The following is a 17,677-nucleotide window of genomic DNA, read 5'->3' as shown; positions in this document are numbered from 1 at the left end:
TGCTCACTTGCAGATGCAATATCAGGGATGTTGAAAAATCTTATTTGAAAATTAAGCAAAACTACATATAATTCTCAGTAAAAATGGCCATTTCCTCAAAAAAACTGTGGAGAAAAATAAACTGAAGGAGAAAAAAAAGAGGCAAAGAATGCTCAGTGAAGTACTGACTTGCAGAAAAAGTGTACACTGAATCAAAAGGATGCTAGGAGGTGGGCACGTAATTGTAACTCAGAACTGGTAAACTAAATGCATGTTAACCCTATTTAATTTTATTGGCAGTAGAGGGTAGATTTTTATTTTATTGGAGGGTAGATTTAGAACTTGCTTATTGTTTAAGTGTTCTCACATTTTACTGTATTTTGTATTTTTAAAAGTCATCTTAAGTAGGTTTACCTGTTTACCACACTTGTGAGTTTTAAATATTCTATATTTCTCATACATTATTAGCTTAGTATAATATGGAAAAAGAAAAGTCCAACTGCTTCTGTACTAGCTGTATCAGGAAAACGAGTTCAAACATGACTATATTTCTAGTTGTCTAACTAATCTAACTGGAAATGTCAAAAATACATAGGTATGTATGCCCTCAGAATATAATGCAGGCATTCTAGCAGACTGACACCAGAGGGAGTTAAGACAAGTGAAGACATTTTTTAAAAACTTAAAATGATAGAAGGAAGGTTAAAAGTTGCTCCTGAATCTGGGACTGCAGCTTGGTAGAATGACCATTCACCTTTTTCCTTTTTATTATTTTAATTTTAATCTTCTAAAACAATACTCCATATTCACTTAGGATGAATCATCTCCTTCCATTGTCTATAACTGGAGATCCTGTGATATAGAGGTGGTCAGAGTAGATGATCTGATGGCCTTTTCTGGCCTTAAACTCTATGACCAGCTATGCAGGTTGATCAAAAATGGACAGGAAAAATTACTCGTAGGACAGAATTATATATAACTCATTACCCAACCAAAGCAGTTATTCAGTATTTGTCATAGTAGCTTCAAAACATGAAACCTCTTGAGAAATTCAAACAGCATTTCAGAGCTACACGGACTTACTATCTGTCTTGCTTTGAGCATCTTGAAGTTGTGTTTTGAGAAATGTTATCTGTCCAAGGAGCTCCTGCTGTTCTTTATTCCAGTCACTTCTTTCTGATGAGAATAGCTTTAGAAGAGAAATAAAATTTAAAAATGGAAGAGAAGTATAGGAGTGTATAAATCTTAGTTGAAATAATAGAAATATTTTTATGTGTTGTGTATTTTCCAGCTCTGACTATGTAAGATGCATTTCTCTGTATGCTGAGAAAGTTATTTTGGATATTTATAATCAAACCAATCACATGAGTCCTGAACATTCAAGTGTGTTATGGTTGCGAATAGCTCAGTAAATTGGAAGCCCATAGAGCAAGAAGAACTATTGAAGTAACTGAGGAAGCAATCCGAGATGAAAAAAGGACCTATCAGCCTCACTTTAAGTACCCTTCACCTGATAATTTAGAACTTCAAATCTGCTCCTGAGCTGAAGTAGTGGAAGTGTGGAGGAAGACTGATGCTCTTCTCTGTCAATCCCATCTTTCCTTTGCCACACTCATCTTTTCTACTCTTCCACTACAACTCCCACTATACCACAAAGAGAGCATGTTATCTGCTTTATGGCATTACCCTAAAAATCTATTCCTTAATTTTAAGGTGAGTTCACCATTTATAAGCTCTGCCTATCAACAAAAGTGAATTGTATCATTCAGTGGAATAATTCCTCACACCTAAAATGTGTATTTTGTCTTCAGTGAACTTTACAATCTTCCCAAACTCTTAATGAGATAGATAACCACTATAGGGAGGTAAGGGGGCTGAGAAGAGATTAAGTGACTTAACTCAAGATCATGGGGGGTGCTGTATCGTATGTGTTACACATTGCAGAAAAATATTCCACACAACTTTTTGGTTAGTTAGGCTGGGTAGATCCACAAATAGAAAAATAAAGAGGACCTGTACACTTTATATGTAGTAATGACAGTTTTGTTCATTCACAGCTAGAACTAGGAGTATTTTTAGCACTGCAAAATTTTAGAGAAAATATTTTTTGGTGACAACTGATAATTTACCACACATCATGAAATTGGGCAAAAAACACCACCAGTAGGCATTCTGAGTGCCTCGCCATTTATACTTTTACTCTATGATCAAGCAGCTTTAAATATTTCAAAATAAGTTTTAGAAAGCGCTGATGCTGGCTGTTGTCTAGCTGGTCTTTCTGCTCAGTTCTAGTGTTAGAATTTTAGCAGTTTTGCCTCTTAAAAATCCAAGTAATATTTTAAAATTCACTAAACAGGGGCCTGAAAATAGCTGAGAAATGTGATTGATATTCACCTCTTTTGTATATACTCTCACAAAAATTTGTGTTACACAGCTACCTCACCTCCTGCATTTGTGCAGAATGATGCTCTAGTTTATCAATATGTTGCTGAAGTTTTAAGTTCTTACTTTCTTCCTCATCTAGCTTGATCTGAAGAGTGCTCAGTTGTTCCTGTAAGATGGCAGACATGCATAATTAGAAAGCTTCTCTTCCCATTATTTTCACATGGCATATGGTCAGACCTGTGTACACCAAATACTTAAAACAGTCAAGATTTTTGTCTTTATGGCTTGAAGCAAGGACATTCAGAGAGAGAACTATTGGTTTATCAGTACCACAGGGATATCCTTTACTCCCAGATCTCTGGGAGATCCCTCAAAGCAAAATACCAAAATGTGATCCAATCCTGCAAACATGCACATTCTTAACTTTATGTATGTATGTATGTATAAGTTTGATGTATTCTGCTCTTCAGAATAGACAAAAATGGACTAGAGATTTCTGGGAAGATCTGTGAGCTATATGAAATGTTTGAGGGCAGTTCAGCAAGGAGTTCTGTTATATACAAGTTTTCATATTAATGAAAATTAGAGCCACATTATCAAGATTATCTCAGACACTTTGCTTTGCTCTTCTATGGCAAAAGCATCTCTTTTCAGGAAATTTAAAAGAAGGATAAAAGGACTGAGGTTTTACACAGTTTTTAAACAGGTTCTCAAATAGTGCAGTCTCTTCTAGCTTTGAACTAAGCCACAGTTTTGAATGGTGGTGGCCCCTCTGCCTGAATCTCCCTGTGATGGAACAGTTTGGTTTGAGTATTCAGGTTTAAATGCCCAGGAGTGTGCCATTTCTGCTAAACTAAAACTTCTCACAAAATATAAATGAATAACATGTAGACAGAGAAAATGCATAACAAGTGTGAACTCTCTTAGTGGCATTTACACTGGAAATGCTAAGGGTGCATAAGTACAGGATAGCATGCTACTAGGCATCACAATAATTTACTAAAATATTTATTAAACACTTACTTTGGTTTTATAAGTGAATTGTTACATTAAAACCAAAAGTTATTTTTGGTGAAAAATTGATATTACTCAATGAGTATCAAAACATGCTTTTGTAAAAAAACCCCAAACAAAACAATTACATATGCACTTCCACTCTTATTCTGAAGATTTACCTGCACCATTCTGAGCTCCTCGGCAATGGCCTCATAAGCTTGTTCATTCATCTCCGGAGGAACTGGCTCATTGAAAATATTATCCACCTCCCCTGAACTCTGAATATCCATGGAATCACAGACCAAGATTTCAGGGCTTATTCGTGGCACCAGACGAGACCTTAGTTGGTAAGCCTTTGTCGGAGTAGTCATACTCTGTTGCAGAAATTATGAAGGAAGTATTAGTTTAAATATAAAATAGACAGATTATAGTTAAGGCAAAGATTTTGTCACGGATATTTTTAGTAAGAATCACAGACAGGTCACAGGCTTCTGTGAATTTTTTCTTTATTGCCCGTGACCTGTCCCTGACTTTTACTAAAAATATCCATGACAAAATGGGGAGCTGCTGGGCAGATGTCGGGGTCAGCTGGGAGCTCTGGGGCCCCCACCACGATGGGGGCTTGGAGCTCCAGGGTCCTCCTCTACCCCGCGACTCAGAGCTGTGGGGTCCTCTTCTGCCTGTGGCGGCTGGAAGCTGAAGGGTCCCCCCGGCACCTGCGGTAGAGAGGAGCTTTGGGGTTCCCCCTGCCACTAGGGAGATCCAGGGGCCTCAGGTGGCAGGGGAACCCCGCAGCTCCTGGCCGCTGCGGGTGGTGGCGGGACCCTGCAGCTTCCAGCCGCCTGAAGTCACGGAGGTCTTTGGAAGTCACAGAATCCATGACTTCCGTGACAAAATCGTAGCCTTAACTATAGTGTAACACATTTCATAATTCTATAAACAAAATACAGGATAAAGTAAAATGGTCAAAGCTGGTCAATTACATTCCACACAACTGCATGTTTTTCTGATTCACAACTCAGTTACAAGCAGTAGTGCATCAGGAAGTATTTCAGAACAAGAGATAGAAATGAAGATATCACTTTAATCATATAGTAAGTTTATATACTGGAAAACTTGTCAGGCTAAGTATCTTACACTCTGATTTTTACTAAAGAAATCTTTTGTTTCATCCAACTCATATGTAACTATATACTGCTGTATTTACAACCTCTCATTAACATATTCCTGTACCTTAATAGTTTCTCTGTGCATTTTATTCAATTGAGAGACTTCATGACGTTTGTGTGCCTTGGTTGCCTCCAAAATATTTTCAAGATGCTGGTTTGCTTTCTGAAGGGATTGAAGTTCTGACTCCATTTCCAGATGCCTTTTCCTGTTTAGACATAAGATTTTACCACAAAGCCCAAAAGTCATCATGCACTCTATCATTAGTCTGACAGTAAGGTGCTGTGTAATTGTCACACTGAAAAACAATTCCAGACACTTTCATCCAAGCCATCAAAATATTTCAATTTTGAGATTATGCTATTTATAGGATCAGTGGGGACCCCATTAAAAGAGCTATTAAAAGCTGCTTTGTGATCACATAATTAAAAAAATATATGCACACTTAAACACAGCCTTAAAATGGAAAAATCACTTCCTCCTTTATCCAGCAACACCTGAGTTCAGAGCTTTTTGTTTCCTCTAAAGAACAGATCACATCACCCATACCAAAACTTTAAGCATTAATGATGTTATCCACAGTTACATGTGAATCAGAAACCTGAACTGAAGCGCAACAAGATTAATAAAAACCTCTAAACATTTTTTCCAAGTATTATTAAGATTACTTTGACTTGTTAAAATAAATACTTAAGAATGTTATTAAAGGTAAGTGGAAATTTGGGAAGATCTTTCACTGTATAATATTTAGCTGTTTTGTATGTATGTCAGTAGTGTGATAGCTGGTATCATTCACATCACTGCAGTGCCAAGAGTCTCGTGCAAGCATGGATTGTTTGTGTTTAGTGTTACCACCATCCACTTCCCATTCTGATCTCAGAGTCAATAACAAAACTTCATAAGCATCAATGGGAGCAGGATCTCAGCTTACTGCTGCTCAGGACAGAGTAGAAACTGGTGTCCAACATATTTGCTGAACCATTAAGTTTGTGGCTAAAACTATTTAAGCTTTAATATATGGGTTTTTTAAATGTAGGTTCCTTCATGGTGCCTCTCTGCCCCCACCCCCCCCCATTCTCCGCCTACCAGGCTGGAGGGAGGGGAACTCGGGGCTTCTGCCCTGTGACAGGGTGGTGGGGCTAGGGACTTCAGCCCTGCGGGAGGCATCTGCTGGGGCTCAGGGCAAAATCATGAAAAAGTCAAACACAATGGGTTCAGCCCTCCCTTTGTAGCCAAGTGGACTTCTACTATACAGATCAGGGTTTGGGGAGACTGCACGCCATAAAGATCTGCTCTGCAGGGACTACCTACATCCTAATGTGAAGAAGCAGGAGCAGGGTAAGTAGATCTCCAAATATACAAGACTAATGTGATGTCTGTAAACTGTTGCTCAGTAGACTGTGATGATATGGGGAGGATTATGTTTTCCCTTTCTCCCCTCACTCTGACTCTCTCTAGAAGACAAATTTACTTGGGTTGTATTCTGGGTCCAGGATTTGACCACAGAAGAATATAAATACAGGTCTATCCTAGAAAAATATATTTTTCAGAAGAATATTAGTTTAAAACATTTCTACATTGTTTCCTCTCACTTAGTTAGCTCTTTAAATTCTTCATATTCTTGTTTTGAACTTTCCAGTTCACTCTGAGTATGCAGCAGGCGTGCTTTCAACCTTTCAAAAGACACCAGTGAATTGCTTTCTGTGGATGTAGTGGTGGAATACAACTGATGACCTAAAAAACAAACAACAGATATCCTCTGATATAATCCTGAACTCACAATCATAATAAGCTCTATCAACAAAATAAGAACAATTTTTTGAACATTTCAGCAACTCAGACTAAGCCAACTGGACATGAACAATAGTGCTTATGTTCATGTGGATTATGTAATTATTTTTATTATTGGTATTACTGTAACAGCTAGTCATGAAGCACAATCCCACTGTGTTAGGTGCTGTGCAAAAAGAGGAGAGAAAGACTGTTCCTGCTCCAAAGAGCTTACAACCTAAACATAAAGAACGAGACAACAGATGGATACACTCAGACTGATCAGGAAGAACAGGGAAACAGTTAGACAACATTGGTCAGTATGACAGACAATGGTTGCAGCACACTAGTGGTTTAACCATTGTCAAATTTTTTTGCATCACAAAAAAGGATGAAATAGAAAACGAATATGTATTGCAAATTACTATACAGTATTATCACATGCACTGAAGAAGGGCACTTTTAAAGAATGTTTTTAACACTACCATGCGGTAGATTAAATTGATGAAAAGTTTAACAATTAAAAAATAAGTTTTGCAAAAGTGTTTCACATTGAGATGTGTGCATTTTGTATTATGTTTAGACAAACATTGCTTATGCAACGTCATAAGTTTTTCATTTTAAAAATATGTTAAAATATGAATTTAATAAAGAAGAATGTTAAATCATCAAATTCATATGATCATTAGAAGCACTGCCACTTAAAATACTTTAAGTGCTAATGAAAATACTTAGGATTTCTCAAAAATAGACTAATTATTACATTTTAAAAATGAGTATTAGCTTATGAAAGGAATATGTCATAGTGTATTTTTACCTCCATTATTTTTCTCTGTGGCTGAAGCCTCCAAGAAAGCTTTTTCTAGTTCTGCAATGGTCTGAGCATCAAGTTCTTCAGCCCTTTTCACTGACTGTAAGGAACGAAGTCGTTTGTTCTCCTCTCTGAGGCTGTGATTCTCCATGGCATACTTAGCAATTCGTGGGTGTTGTTCCATCTGTGCATATGTGACATGCGGATATTTGTTGAAGTGTTGCAAAAAAGCAAAGTAGTTTACAAAAAAGGCTATTTCACGGAGGATTCAGTATAGAAGGCTGCCAATCTGTCACCTTTCACAAGCATTAAATTGTAAAGGAAAAGAAAAAGAAAAAGAGGGCTTCCCTAAACCAAGGAGGACTGTTCAGATTTCTTAAAGAGCTGGAAACTGGTTTTATTACTTCACTGGAATTTACTCTCAAAATGTGTATACATGAGTAAGTAATGATCAAGGAATTAATAAATTCAATTTTTAAACATTCTGTAGTACACCTCTATCCCAATATCACGCGGTCCTCAGGAGCCAAAAAAATCTTACCACGTTATAGGGGAAACTGCGTTATATCGAACTTGCTTTGGCCTCGAGCATTTCCGTTATTAATAGTCACTTTCCGCCCCGACTAACCCCTCAGAACCCCTGACCCATCCAACCGCCCCCTGCTCTCTGTGCCGACTGCCCCGCCCCCTATCCACACCCCCGTCCCCTGACTGCCCCGCCCCCAGAACCTCTGAACCATCCAACCCCCCCTGCTCCCTGACCGCCCCCCCGAGACCCTCTGCCCCTTATCCAACCCCTCGGCCCTGGCCCAGCACCCTTAACATGCCGGTCAGCACGGTGCATCGGAGCCAGACACACTGACCCACCGGAGCGCGCAGCCCCACCCCCCCGAGCACTGCTTTACCGCGTTATAGCCGAATTCATGTTATATCAGGATAGAGGTGTATTGCAGGAGGGACATAATTTTAATCCTGATCATTACATATAAACTTCTTCCTCTAGCAACATTAGGATCACAATTTAGCCTAGAATATGTAGGCTCAACTACAGAATTATTAAAGTAGTCTGTCTTTTTGTTCTATTTTTAAAACAGGGCTGAGTTTCCTAACTGCAGTGATAAGAGCGTTCCTTAACATCAGGAAGCCTATCAGTGATTTAAACCAAATAGCATTAAGTACAGTAATTTCACAGTTTAGAGTACTGGGTAGATCAGGGATTGGCAACCTTTGGCACGCAGCCCGGCCTGCGCCACTTCCCACGGCCCCCATTGGCCTGGAATGGCAAACCGCGGCCAGTGGGAGCTGCGATCGGCTGAACCCGTGGATGCTGCAGATAAAGAAACCGTCTGGGCCTGCCAGCGGATTTCCCTGACTGGCCACGTGCCAAAGGTTGCCGATCCCTGGGGTAGATTGTGCTCATGATACCTTTCAACTAAATACCATCAGTGATCGAGGTCAGTTGTTTCATTATCTTTAAACAATAAAGAAGTTCTTTCTTTTTGTGTTGTTCATTAGCTTCATCAGATTGTTTTGGAATGGAACAATAAGTAAAAATATTTACCCGTTCTCTCATTGTCCGCAATTCCTCCCTCAGTTCACCGATGAGATCATCCTGTTCTTTGGGCACTAAACTGCCACGAGCCTCTCTGTGTAATCTCTCCAGGCGAACTATATGGTCCTCCCGGAACTTAACTATCATTTTATTGGACTGAATGAATTTCTCCTTTTTGCCACAAAGATCTTCTAGTTGAGCAACTTTTTCTAACAAAGTCTTAAAAAAAATAAATGTACTGATTTAGTAGTGGAGAAAAAAGGACAATGGCAATCTCCAAATAGATATATTTATCACAAACTTAAACAAGTTATACCATACTACCTATAACAATATTTTATGTGCAAAATTAAAACATTTTATTATCCCATTCATATTTTTGTAAGCGAAACTGACCTTGTGACTTTCTTTAAAAAAATCAACTCACTATGGGGCACAATCCGATTATTAATCAAAGTTTTCTTATGTTTTTTCTTTATCAAACTTGGACATTACCTTAAAAATTCACAATTCTACTAGTGTATAATCTCTCCTTATGGTAACTACACTTTGCTGTCTTTGTAAACAGAATTTATTTAACAAAGCAGGACAATCTCAACTGTAGTGGGGCTTCAGTAGGTTTATTCATCCTTAGCTTTAATCAAAAAATAAGCAGGACATACTAGAGAAAAGGCAGTGAATTCTTACCTTCTTTTCAGTTTCAGACTTCTCCAAGAACAGCATTGCCTCAAGAAAGTAGTTCATGTAATTTGTATTTTCCTGACCTTGTCCAAGAGCAGCTTAATAGAAAGTTAAAGAATGAATCACCATATTTATTAAGATACAAATTATTTAAGTTTTCCTTCATGTTTAACAACCACATTTACAGAGTATTTCCAACACTTCATTTTTCCCAGAATAATTTATTGAACATACACGTATGGGCATATTTACATTATAGTTATAGAACACCCTCTAATGATACTATTAGGGTCTGTCAATTTATGAGATATAAAACTTTACTCACTCAATTATAATTGACATACAAAGTTGTACCTAATGAGTAAAGGGATTTTGAATTTAGCTTTTTTTTTTTTTTTTTAATTCATGTGTTCAAAGGAAGTATGCAAAATATGGAATTAGCTTCAGATGCTTTTTTAGAATTTTATAACATGAAATTGGCATTAATATTACATTCTGTTCATAATAAAGTGGACTATTATAGATATTTATGGGATACTAATCACCATAATATCTAAAGGGCAAAATAACTATCCCATTATTAGAGCTGAGTGAATAATTGATTTTTCAGCTTAGGGGTAGAACCAAATAATGTAAAAATATTCCAGTTTGACTCAAACAATTTAACAATCTTTTCTTCAAATTAAAAAAAAAATTTTTTTTGAGTTTGTTTCAAGTCAACCAGAATGTTTTGAGTTAATTCAAAAATATATTTCCCCCCCTCTTTTCAGTTTTTTGATTCGTTTCAAGTTAAGGCAAAACATTTTGATCAATTTGAAACAAAATCTTTTTTTGCATTTCTCATTTCATTTTGGCCATTTCAGGTGTTTTCACCCTTGTTTGTGTCGTTTTTTTTTTTTTTTTAATTGAACAAATTTTAAGTCAAAATGCTGTTTCAAACTGAAAACATTTCAAAATGAAAAAGTTGAAACATATGCCTTTTTTCAACTGAAGCTATTTGTCAAATTTGATTAATAGTTTCAGACCCCCTCAAAAAATCAATTCGTCAAAATAATTTCTAGTTAATATATATATTTTCAGATGCCACTGTGTTTTACAATCAACTGATAATTATACTCCATATCTTTATTTCTACAACTCAAAATGTGTGCCAAGATTCTTAATTGCTTAGACTACGTCTATCGTGTCAGTTTTCAGACAAGATTTTTCTTTTCTTAAAATGTATAAGATAATTTTTAACAGATTTAAAACATCCTTTAGTTTTTGCAGATTCCAAGCAACTGCAACAGATGTAATATGAAATTGTTAAGATTTCTGCCTATATCTAGACATAATAGCATGAGTGACTGATTTAATATCAAGTTAACCATTCTCGCATATTTTTATGATTTAAACTCTGATCCTGTGCATAGCAGATGTGTGATTTTTTTTTCCTTGCAAAAAACGGAGCAAGGATGTTTAATATTAGCCAAGTCTTTTAAATGCAGCAACTCCTGGTGCTGGATCGAAATCCCTTGTGTCTTGGGAAGATCAGACCACAATTGGAACAGGAACACAATAAGAGAATTACAAAGCCAAGATTGCTACCATAGTAATAAAATACTCTGGGTCAGCATATTGCAGTCAGGGAACTACACTTAGTGGGAAACTATAATCGGCATCTGTTCAGGAGATACAACAGTTCAGTCAAAAGCTACAAGTAAAGTTTGAAGAGTAATAAAAATTTCATTAACTTTATTCTCTACTATATTGTATATAAGATTAACTTTTTATTTTCATCCACACAAAATATTTTCCTGGAATTACATTGAGAAATCAAAAAAACTGGAGTAAAAGGAAGCCAGAATCAACAGGCTTGTGCAACAACTTGTCTAATGAGAAAAAACAGAACCCCGCCACACTGACAATCATAAACAAATGTTTTGGTTTATCTCAAGGGCTTTATTTCCAGCACCTTTATGAACTAGAAGCTGGAAGAAAATTCTAGGCATTAACAACAAAAATCAAACTAATAGAAGTTTTGCCTAATGCACACAGTATGGTAAGAGTAAAATGAAAACAAAATGATCATTAGTTAACACAGGTTCCTGCAAAATTAGACACATTTGCTTATTATAGTTGTGTAAAATAGTATGTTGTGCCTAAGCAAAATATAATCCTTAAGGCATACAAAACTAAGTGGTGCTATTTGTTCAGCAAGTCAATAACAGAACAGTTTAAAAATCTCCTTTTGCTCTAGAATGCAGGAGCTTTCTATTCTTTTTGTTTCTCCTGTTGGATCATATTAAAGAAGTTCTGTATTAAAATCACAAATGCGTTTCATTCCCCACTGTTTAAATTCCAGGGTATTACTAATTAAGAGGTCTCTTGGTTTTTGGTACTGTTTCTCTCCCTCTATGTGTGAAACTTGCAAGCTGCTAATTGTGTTAGTACATCTGTTGATTGATTCAGCAACAGCATGATGAAGCAATTCCCATAGACTGGCATAGGAAGAAATTCCTATAAAAATGGACTCTAGAAAGTGAGAACTTTGGGGTCTGATTCTGCAAACCAACTTCCAGGAGCGTCAGATGAGCATCTGACAAGGCCCTACTCCCTCCTCATGTCCAGGCCACCTGGCCAGTGGCTTGGCATGAGCAACTCTAAAGCTGGTAACTATGATAACAACCTTGCAGAACCTGTGTGTGTGTGTGTATGAATGTGTGAATAAATATGAAATTGAATGGAATGTTATAGCTATAACTAACTGCTTACTATGATTCTTTCTGTATTCACAATAAATGTGGCATTTTGCCTTTTCCCCTTTAATAAGATCCTGCTGGTTTCTATTTTATTGGTATAACACTCCTACCTCTTGAAATAGAAATATCTTGAGTAGACTGCCCTAAAGTAAGTTGAGCAAGCTGCTCTTTCAATTTCTTCACTTCAGCTTGGAGCTGGCTCACATTCCCTTGGGTGTCTTCATTTATCACAGCCTTTTGTAGGAATTTTGAAAGCAAAGAATAAGATTACATTTTTAATATGAAGTAACATCAGAAACAATCTATTCTCAAGGTAATTAGAATCAAATATTGAAAAGCAGTAGATAACTGCCTATATGGCTATCCATTTTAAAAGAGAAGAATCTTTGGAAACAGGAGAGAGCTCAATTTATTTTTCTAGTATCTTCAACTTCAATAGTTTCTTAATATCTGAAAATCATGGACACTTGAAAATTTAGTCTACAGTTTGCTGAACTAGAATTTAATCCTGAAAATTTTAGGCTGAACAAAGGCAAACAGCATATAACAGACTACACAGCTGCAAAATCAGAAGCCAATATACATTCAAGCCCGCTCAAGATACAGAAAGAACTTAAGAGTTACCCTACATTTAAACAGGTAATGGCATGCTGTTTAGATCCAAAATTTAGGTAGGAAAAACAGCATTACAAAGCTTTAAAATAATCATGAAAGCATTTAATTAAAGCTTTGTTTGAATTTACACATTTCCATGGAATGCTGCAGATTCAAAGAACAAATAGAACATGAAAAACAAGTGCAAATAGTATGTTTCCATTGTCCATGCTGAATAAAGTATAAACTGCAGAAATAGTGAAAAGTAAATTCCATTTTTAAAAAGTTAGTTTGTTATTCTAAACCCAAGCAAGCAAATTTCTTTTTTCAATATGATTTTCATTTGAGTTAACCATAGTAAACAAAAACGTTTCTTAAAATAAATTGGTTCACATTTAAACATATAATATAAATGACAAAATATTGTATTTGTTTAAGTCATGATGGTAAAGATATTAAATAATTTTTTACCTTGTTTTTTATCAACTTTGCTCGTTGAGCAAAATTAAGGGTGGACAGAGTTTCACCAAAACATCTACATCCAGGATGAACATTTGCAATTATGCATGTTTTTGCATTACCTCCAAGAGAATCCTGTTTGAAAAATATGAAAATTGGCTTAAGTTGAAGGTTTCAGAGTAGCAGCCATGTTAGTCTGTATTCGCAAAAAGAAAAGGAGTTCTTGTGGCACCTTAGAGACTAACAAATTTATTTCTGCATAAGCTTTTGTGAGCTACAGCTCACTTCATCGGATGCACTCCACTGAATGCATCCGATGAAGTGAGCTGTAGCTCACAAAAGCTTATGCTCAAATAAATTTGTTAGTCTCTAAGGTGCCACAAGAACTCCTTTTCTTAAGTTGAAGGTTTTTGGTTAGACCTAGAAATTAATACTTCTTTCACAAGTTGTTTTGTATGTAATTTTAGACTAGAATGGGTTTACTTGAAAAATCTCTACATTTGTTTTTGAAGCTTTATTTCAAAGCTGGTTATGAAAGGAGGACACAACCTTAATTATATATAAGAGTTTAGTTTCAAGAACCTTATCTTGTTATATTGTGAAGGGATTTGTAATTAAATGAGGATCATTTCAGGAATTTGGAACTGGGCAGTGTGCTACCATTGGCAAAAGGAAACTCAGGAAATCTGTAATGAGATATCAAATCTTTCACTTTAGAACTCTGGTCAATAGCAATTGAAAGTTATTACCAACTTGAAGGCCAGCCATTTGGCTACCTATGTGAAATATGATTACCTGGCTCCATTTTCTACTGGATAAGCATCAGTATCACAAAAATCACTCACACAGACACTTGTTGGTAGTCTTAGCAGACAGGCTGGAAACTGACTGATCAAAGAGACAACTAACTTCTCACTGTTAGATATAGATCTTTAGATATGTCAGTATTATTTATTGAGTGCTGACGGTGCACTTATATCTGTACAGATATAACAGCTAAGGTATCACTTAAGGCACTTACAATCTAAGACCCCAGCCCTGCAAGAAGACTCACAAACGTCAATGGTGTTCTGTTTGGGGGTAAGGACCTGGGGTGGAGGATCTCTTTATAAGAGTGGGGTACAAGAAAATGGACAGAGACAGAATTTCAACTTTTTATACTTCTATGAAAGAGAAAGAGAGAAATTCTTTAAAATAGAGGATAAGACCGACAGATTGCACAGAAAAAGTGTTTGGAGAAGGAATGGGTAGAATGCTGTCATAATGGAATAGGAAACAAATGCCTGTGACATCACTAATATTATCACGGATTGCAATCAGACTTGGTATTAGATGTCACAGAATGATGCATTCTGGTTAGTGATGGTATTCAGCAGAGAACATTAAAATTCACTCAATCGTCATAATCACTTTGCAGTTTAAGAGGCCTTCATACAATGAGAAACTTCCTGAAGATTAGAAGATGAGTATTATCAGTCGCTAATACCAGCTACATCCTGCTAACATTTTGTGTGGCTACTTTGAGGACATATAAAACCTTTAAGGTTAGAAGCATTTCAAGTCAGTGACTATTACACTTATGTGATATATAGGCTTTTCCATAACGCACAGGAATAGAGCTTGTCCTCCACTCTCATTAAAATAATATTAGTATACATTACACACACACACACACACACACACACACACACTAAAATAAAAGCACATGTAACTGAAGACATTCATTGTAACAGCAACAGAGTATAATATCTTTCTGTTGTCTGGATATTATCAATATCTTTTTCAAAGTTTCTCTTTTTCCTTCTTCAAAAAAAAACAAACAAACTTTGAGCAAAGGGAAAAACTGAAAACTCTGTTTTTCAGATCCTTAAAATTCATCCTAAAACCTTACTATAGACAAAAGGATAATAATTCTGAAATCCTATGACATGTAGAAATTGATTTTCCAGGAAGCGTTCACAACAGTGAAAACAAGCAGCCCAATTTTACTGAACTGAGCTCAGTTTTTCTCTTCTCAGTGTAAATATCAATGTTTATTTTTTTAAAAATATTACATGAAAACTAAACATTATATGTTACCCGTAGTAGAAAAGTGAGCTTGGAGTCCCTGTAGCAAATATGTCTTTGTTTTCCATTACCCACATCAACAAGCGCTGTGATCACTTGGCCCAGGCAGCTTAATGACCGGTTTATGTTACCTGCCTCCTAAAACATACAAGAGACTGAAAGTGAGAAGACAACTGTCCTGATTAAAACAAGGTGTTTTTTTTTAAATCTTTAATCGAAGAGAAAAAGAAAGTAATCACAGATATGTAGCACCAACCTTTAACCTGACTCCTTCAGTATGGGTATCTTTTTGTCTCTCAGACCCTGCCAAATCCACCAAGTTCAGCTGGGAGGATCGGATGTTAACAACTTCACTGTTCTTCTCCATTGAATCTACAGTAATAGTGAAGACCGCATGCGATCTTGAGGATTCTCTATTCATTGAGGTAGATGCTACACGGCGATTTCTCCAGCCCATAGTTAACACCTTAGCAGCAAGAAGAGACACCAAATAGCACCATCTAGTATATTTCAGAGTGATCCCAACACTCAGATACAATGGGTGAAGCAGAGAGTAAACATATTCCAGTATGAGGCCTTTCAATAAACCATTACAACCACTGACTTTTAGCACCAGAATATCTTCATATAAAAATTTAATACAGTTAGAAATCCTAATGAGTATCACAATGTTTATGATTTGAACATTAGCTTTTTGGTTTAGAAATAATTAAATATTCACTTCCCTTTACTCTTGTCAACCCAATTCCATGTTTTACAATTTCTTTAGTTTAAAAATTGCTATGCTACATTTTGACTGCCAACTCACTGATATGACTTTCCAAGTCTTTGCTATATAAAATGTCCTTTTGTTTTCCAAAAGTTCTATTTTCCCTTTTTATGTGTTTATACAAATATGTTAACATTGTACAAATAAAACCTTTTAAATCCAGACAAGCCATGTGCTGTGATCATTAGAAGAGTAAGGCTTACTCAACACCTGGACGTACAGTGTGAAGGATATCTGGAACAACAGTGTAGTGGGACAAAAACCTGCTACTATACCACTGAGGTCCACTGCAAACATCAGCAGAAGATTAACATCAGTGCATTTTTATACTCCCCAAACCTTACAACTTTCATAATCTCTAACATTCACCAAGGACTGATGTGGAACATGCATGCTTTGGAGAAAAATTAGAACAAACCAAATATTTCTCTGTTTATAGATGATCTTTTGAAAAATACTTTGTAGAAACAGAAATCAGCATTTTATTTTTACGCACTTTAATTTTTGCTAGAACTAATATTGTACAATGTTGCTGAGAGAGCAATGTCCAGATATCAAACAGCATGAAACAGACTACCTGATATGCTTCAGCAGCAGAAGTTAACACCTGCTCCACAGCACCAACGACAAAGACTCCCTTCTTGATATGTTCCCTGAGAAAGAGTCCAGCTGAAGCAGAATCCAGCAAGTCAAATATCTGTTCATTGTAGATTTCAATAAACGAGCACTTACAGAGAAAACTCTTACCAGTACCAGCCTGTAAAACATGAAAACTTCTACTATAGATGTATAGCTTTTATGAGAGCTGGTCTCTAACACAGTATGGCAGTGGTTTGTTTCATTTCCTTCATAAAGGTATAAAGTTATTATTGATATATATTGTACCTTAACACCATTTCTGGTGCCCAAAGGGCAATTTTTTTTACCTAGAAAGATAGCTACTTTCAGTATAGAAATTTAAATCTTTCTTTTGGCACTTGTAGCTATCAATATACAAAGGATACTATAATAAATGTAAAATGGTAAGGTAGATGCAAGACAGCCATAACACAAGGAACATGAGCACTAATCAAAATGTAATTTATTCAGCTACTTCATAAGCAAGACATTCCTGTGACCTCAAAAATATAAAAGTTTTACCTTTTCTTTTTCACGTTCGATTAGAAAAAAGAGATATTCAAAGCTCCGAGGAATAACTCCTCTCAGGTTATGTGTGAAATTATCAGACTCAGATGGCCCTAAAGAGATTTAATTAAAAATAAAATTTAGTAGGTTCAATTAAGAAATGCTATTCAATAACAGCAGTTGGTTGGCACTCTCATATACCATTATACAAAACTGCAACTACCAATCTTTTAGCCAATCATTCACGGCAAAACAAAGAAAGAAGAAATCAAGCTATTTCTTGAATAATCAGTTGATTTTGCTTTGTCAACTTACATTTAAAAAGATCTAAATTAAATTAGTGCCTGTGAAAGGCTGAGAGATTTACAGCTCTGGATACTAAAGTCTATTTATTCACAGAATAGGTGCATACAAAGACCAAGAAGTAGCAGTGCAAACTTCCCACCAATGTGCCTGCCTCAACCCTTGTTTGGAGGGACCACTTCAAGGATTGAGAGTAATTCAATTGCTTTTTTCATCCGATTCTTAGCAAGTCCCAGAGCCACACACTCCCTTCAGTTGGGTGTTTTGGCAACTGTTCC

General features: G+C 36.2%; 1 protein-coding gene across 3 annotated transcripts in view; it reads right to left on the bottom strand.

Moving 5' to 3' along the window:
• The window catches only part of KIF15 (kinesin family member 15), a 58,519-nt gene that overhangs the window by 31,021 nt on the left and 9,821 nt on the right, over nucleotides 1-17,677 (bottom strand). For 2 of the 3 annotated variants that reach the window (XM_048838835.2, XM_048838836.2), the window contains exons 6-19: nucleotides 17,112-17,209; nucleotides 16,549-16,728; nucleotides 15,459-15,668; nucleotides 15,215-15,340; nucleotides 13,148-13,270; nucleotides 12,193-12,316; nucleotides 9,348-9,439; nucleotides 8,670-8,879; nucleotides 7,115-7,292; nucleotides 6,120-6,261; nucleotides 4,594-4,735; nucleotides 3,540-3,734; nucleotides 2,423-2,530; nucleotides 1,063-1,168 (exon numbers count right to left, since the gene is read on the bottom strand). In XM_048838835.2, the coding sequence (XP_048694792.2) occupies nucleotides 1,063-1,168; nucleotides 2,423-2,530; nucleotides 3,540-3,734; nucleotides 4,594-4,735; nucleotides 6,120-6,261; nucleotides 7,115-7,292; nucleotides 8,670-8,879; nucleotides 9,348-9,439; nucleotides 12,193-12,316; nucleotides 13,148-13,270; nucleotides 15,215-15,340; nucleotides 15,459-15,668; nucleotides 16,549-16,728; nucleotides 17,112-17,209 (2,034 nt within the window). The remainder of the gene's footprint in view (nucleotides 1-1,062; nucleotides 1,169-2,422; nucleotides 2,531-3,539; nucleotides 3,735-4,593; nucleotides 4,736-6,119; nucleotides 6,262-7,114; nucleotides 7,293-8,669; nucleotides 8,880-9,347; nucleotides 9,440-12,192; nucleotides 12,317-13,147; nucleotides 13,271-15,214; nucleotides 15,341-15,458; nucleotides 15,669-16,548; nucleotides 16,729-17,111; nucleotides 17,210-17,677) is intronic. The other variant, XM_075125678.1, reaches the window with a different exon arrangement.

Source organism: Caretta caretta, chromosome 2, assembly GCF_965140235.1.
Source record: "Caretta caretta isolate rCarCar2 chromosome 2, rCarCar1.hap1, whole genome shotgun sequence".
In the NCBI taxonomy this organism is placed as follows: domain Eukaryota; kingdom Metazoa; phylum Chordata; order Testudines; family Cheloniidae; genus Caretta; species Caretta caretta.
Note: the sequence above shows the minus strand (reverse complement) of the source record. Positions and strands in the feature narration are given on the sequence as shown.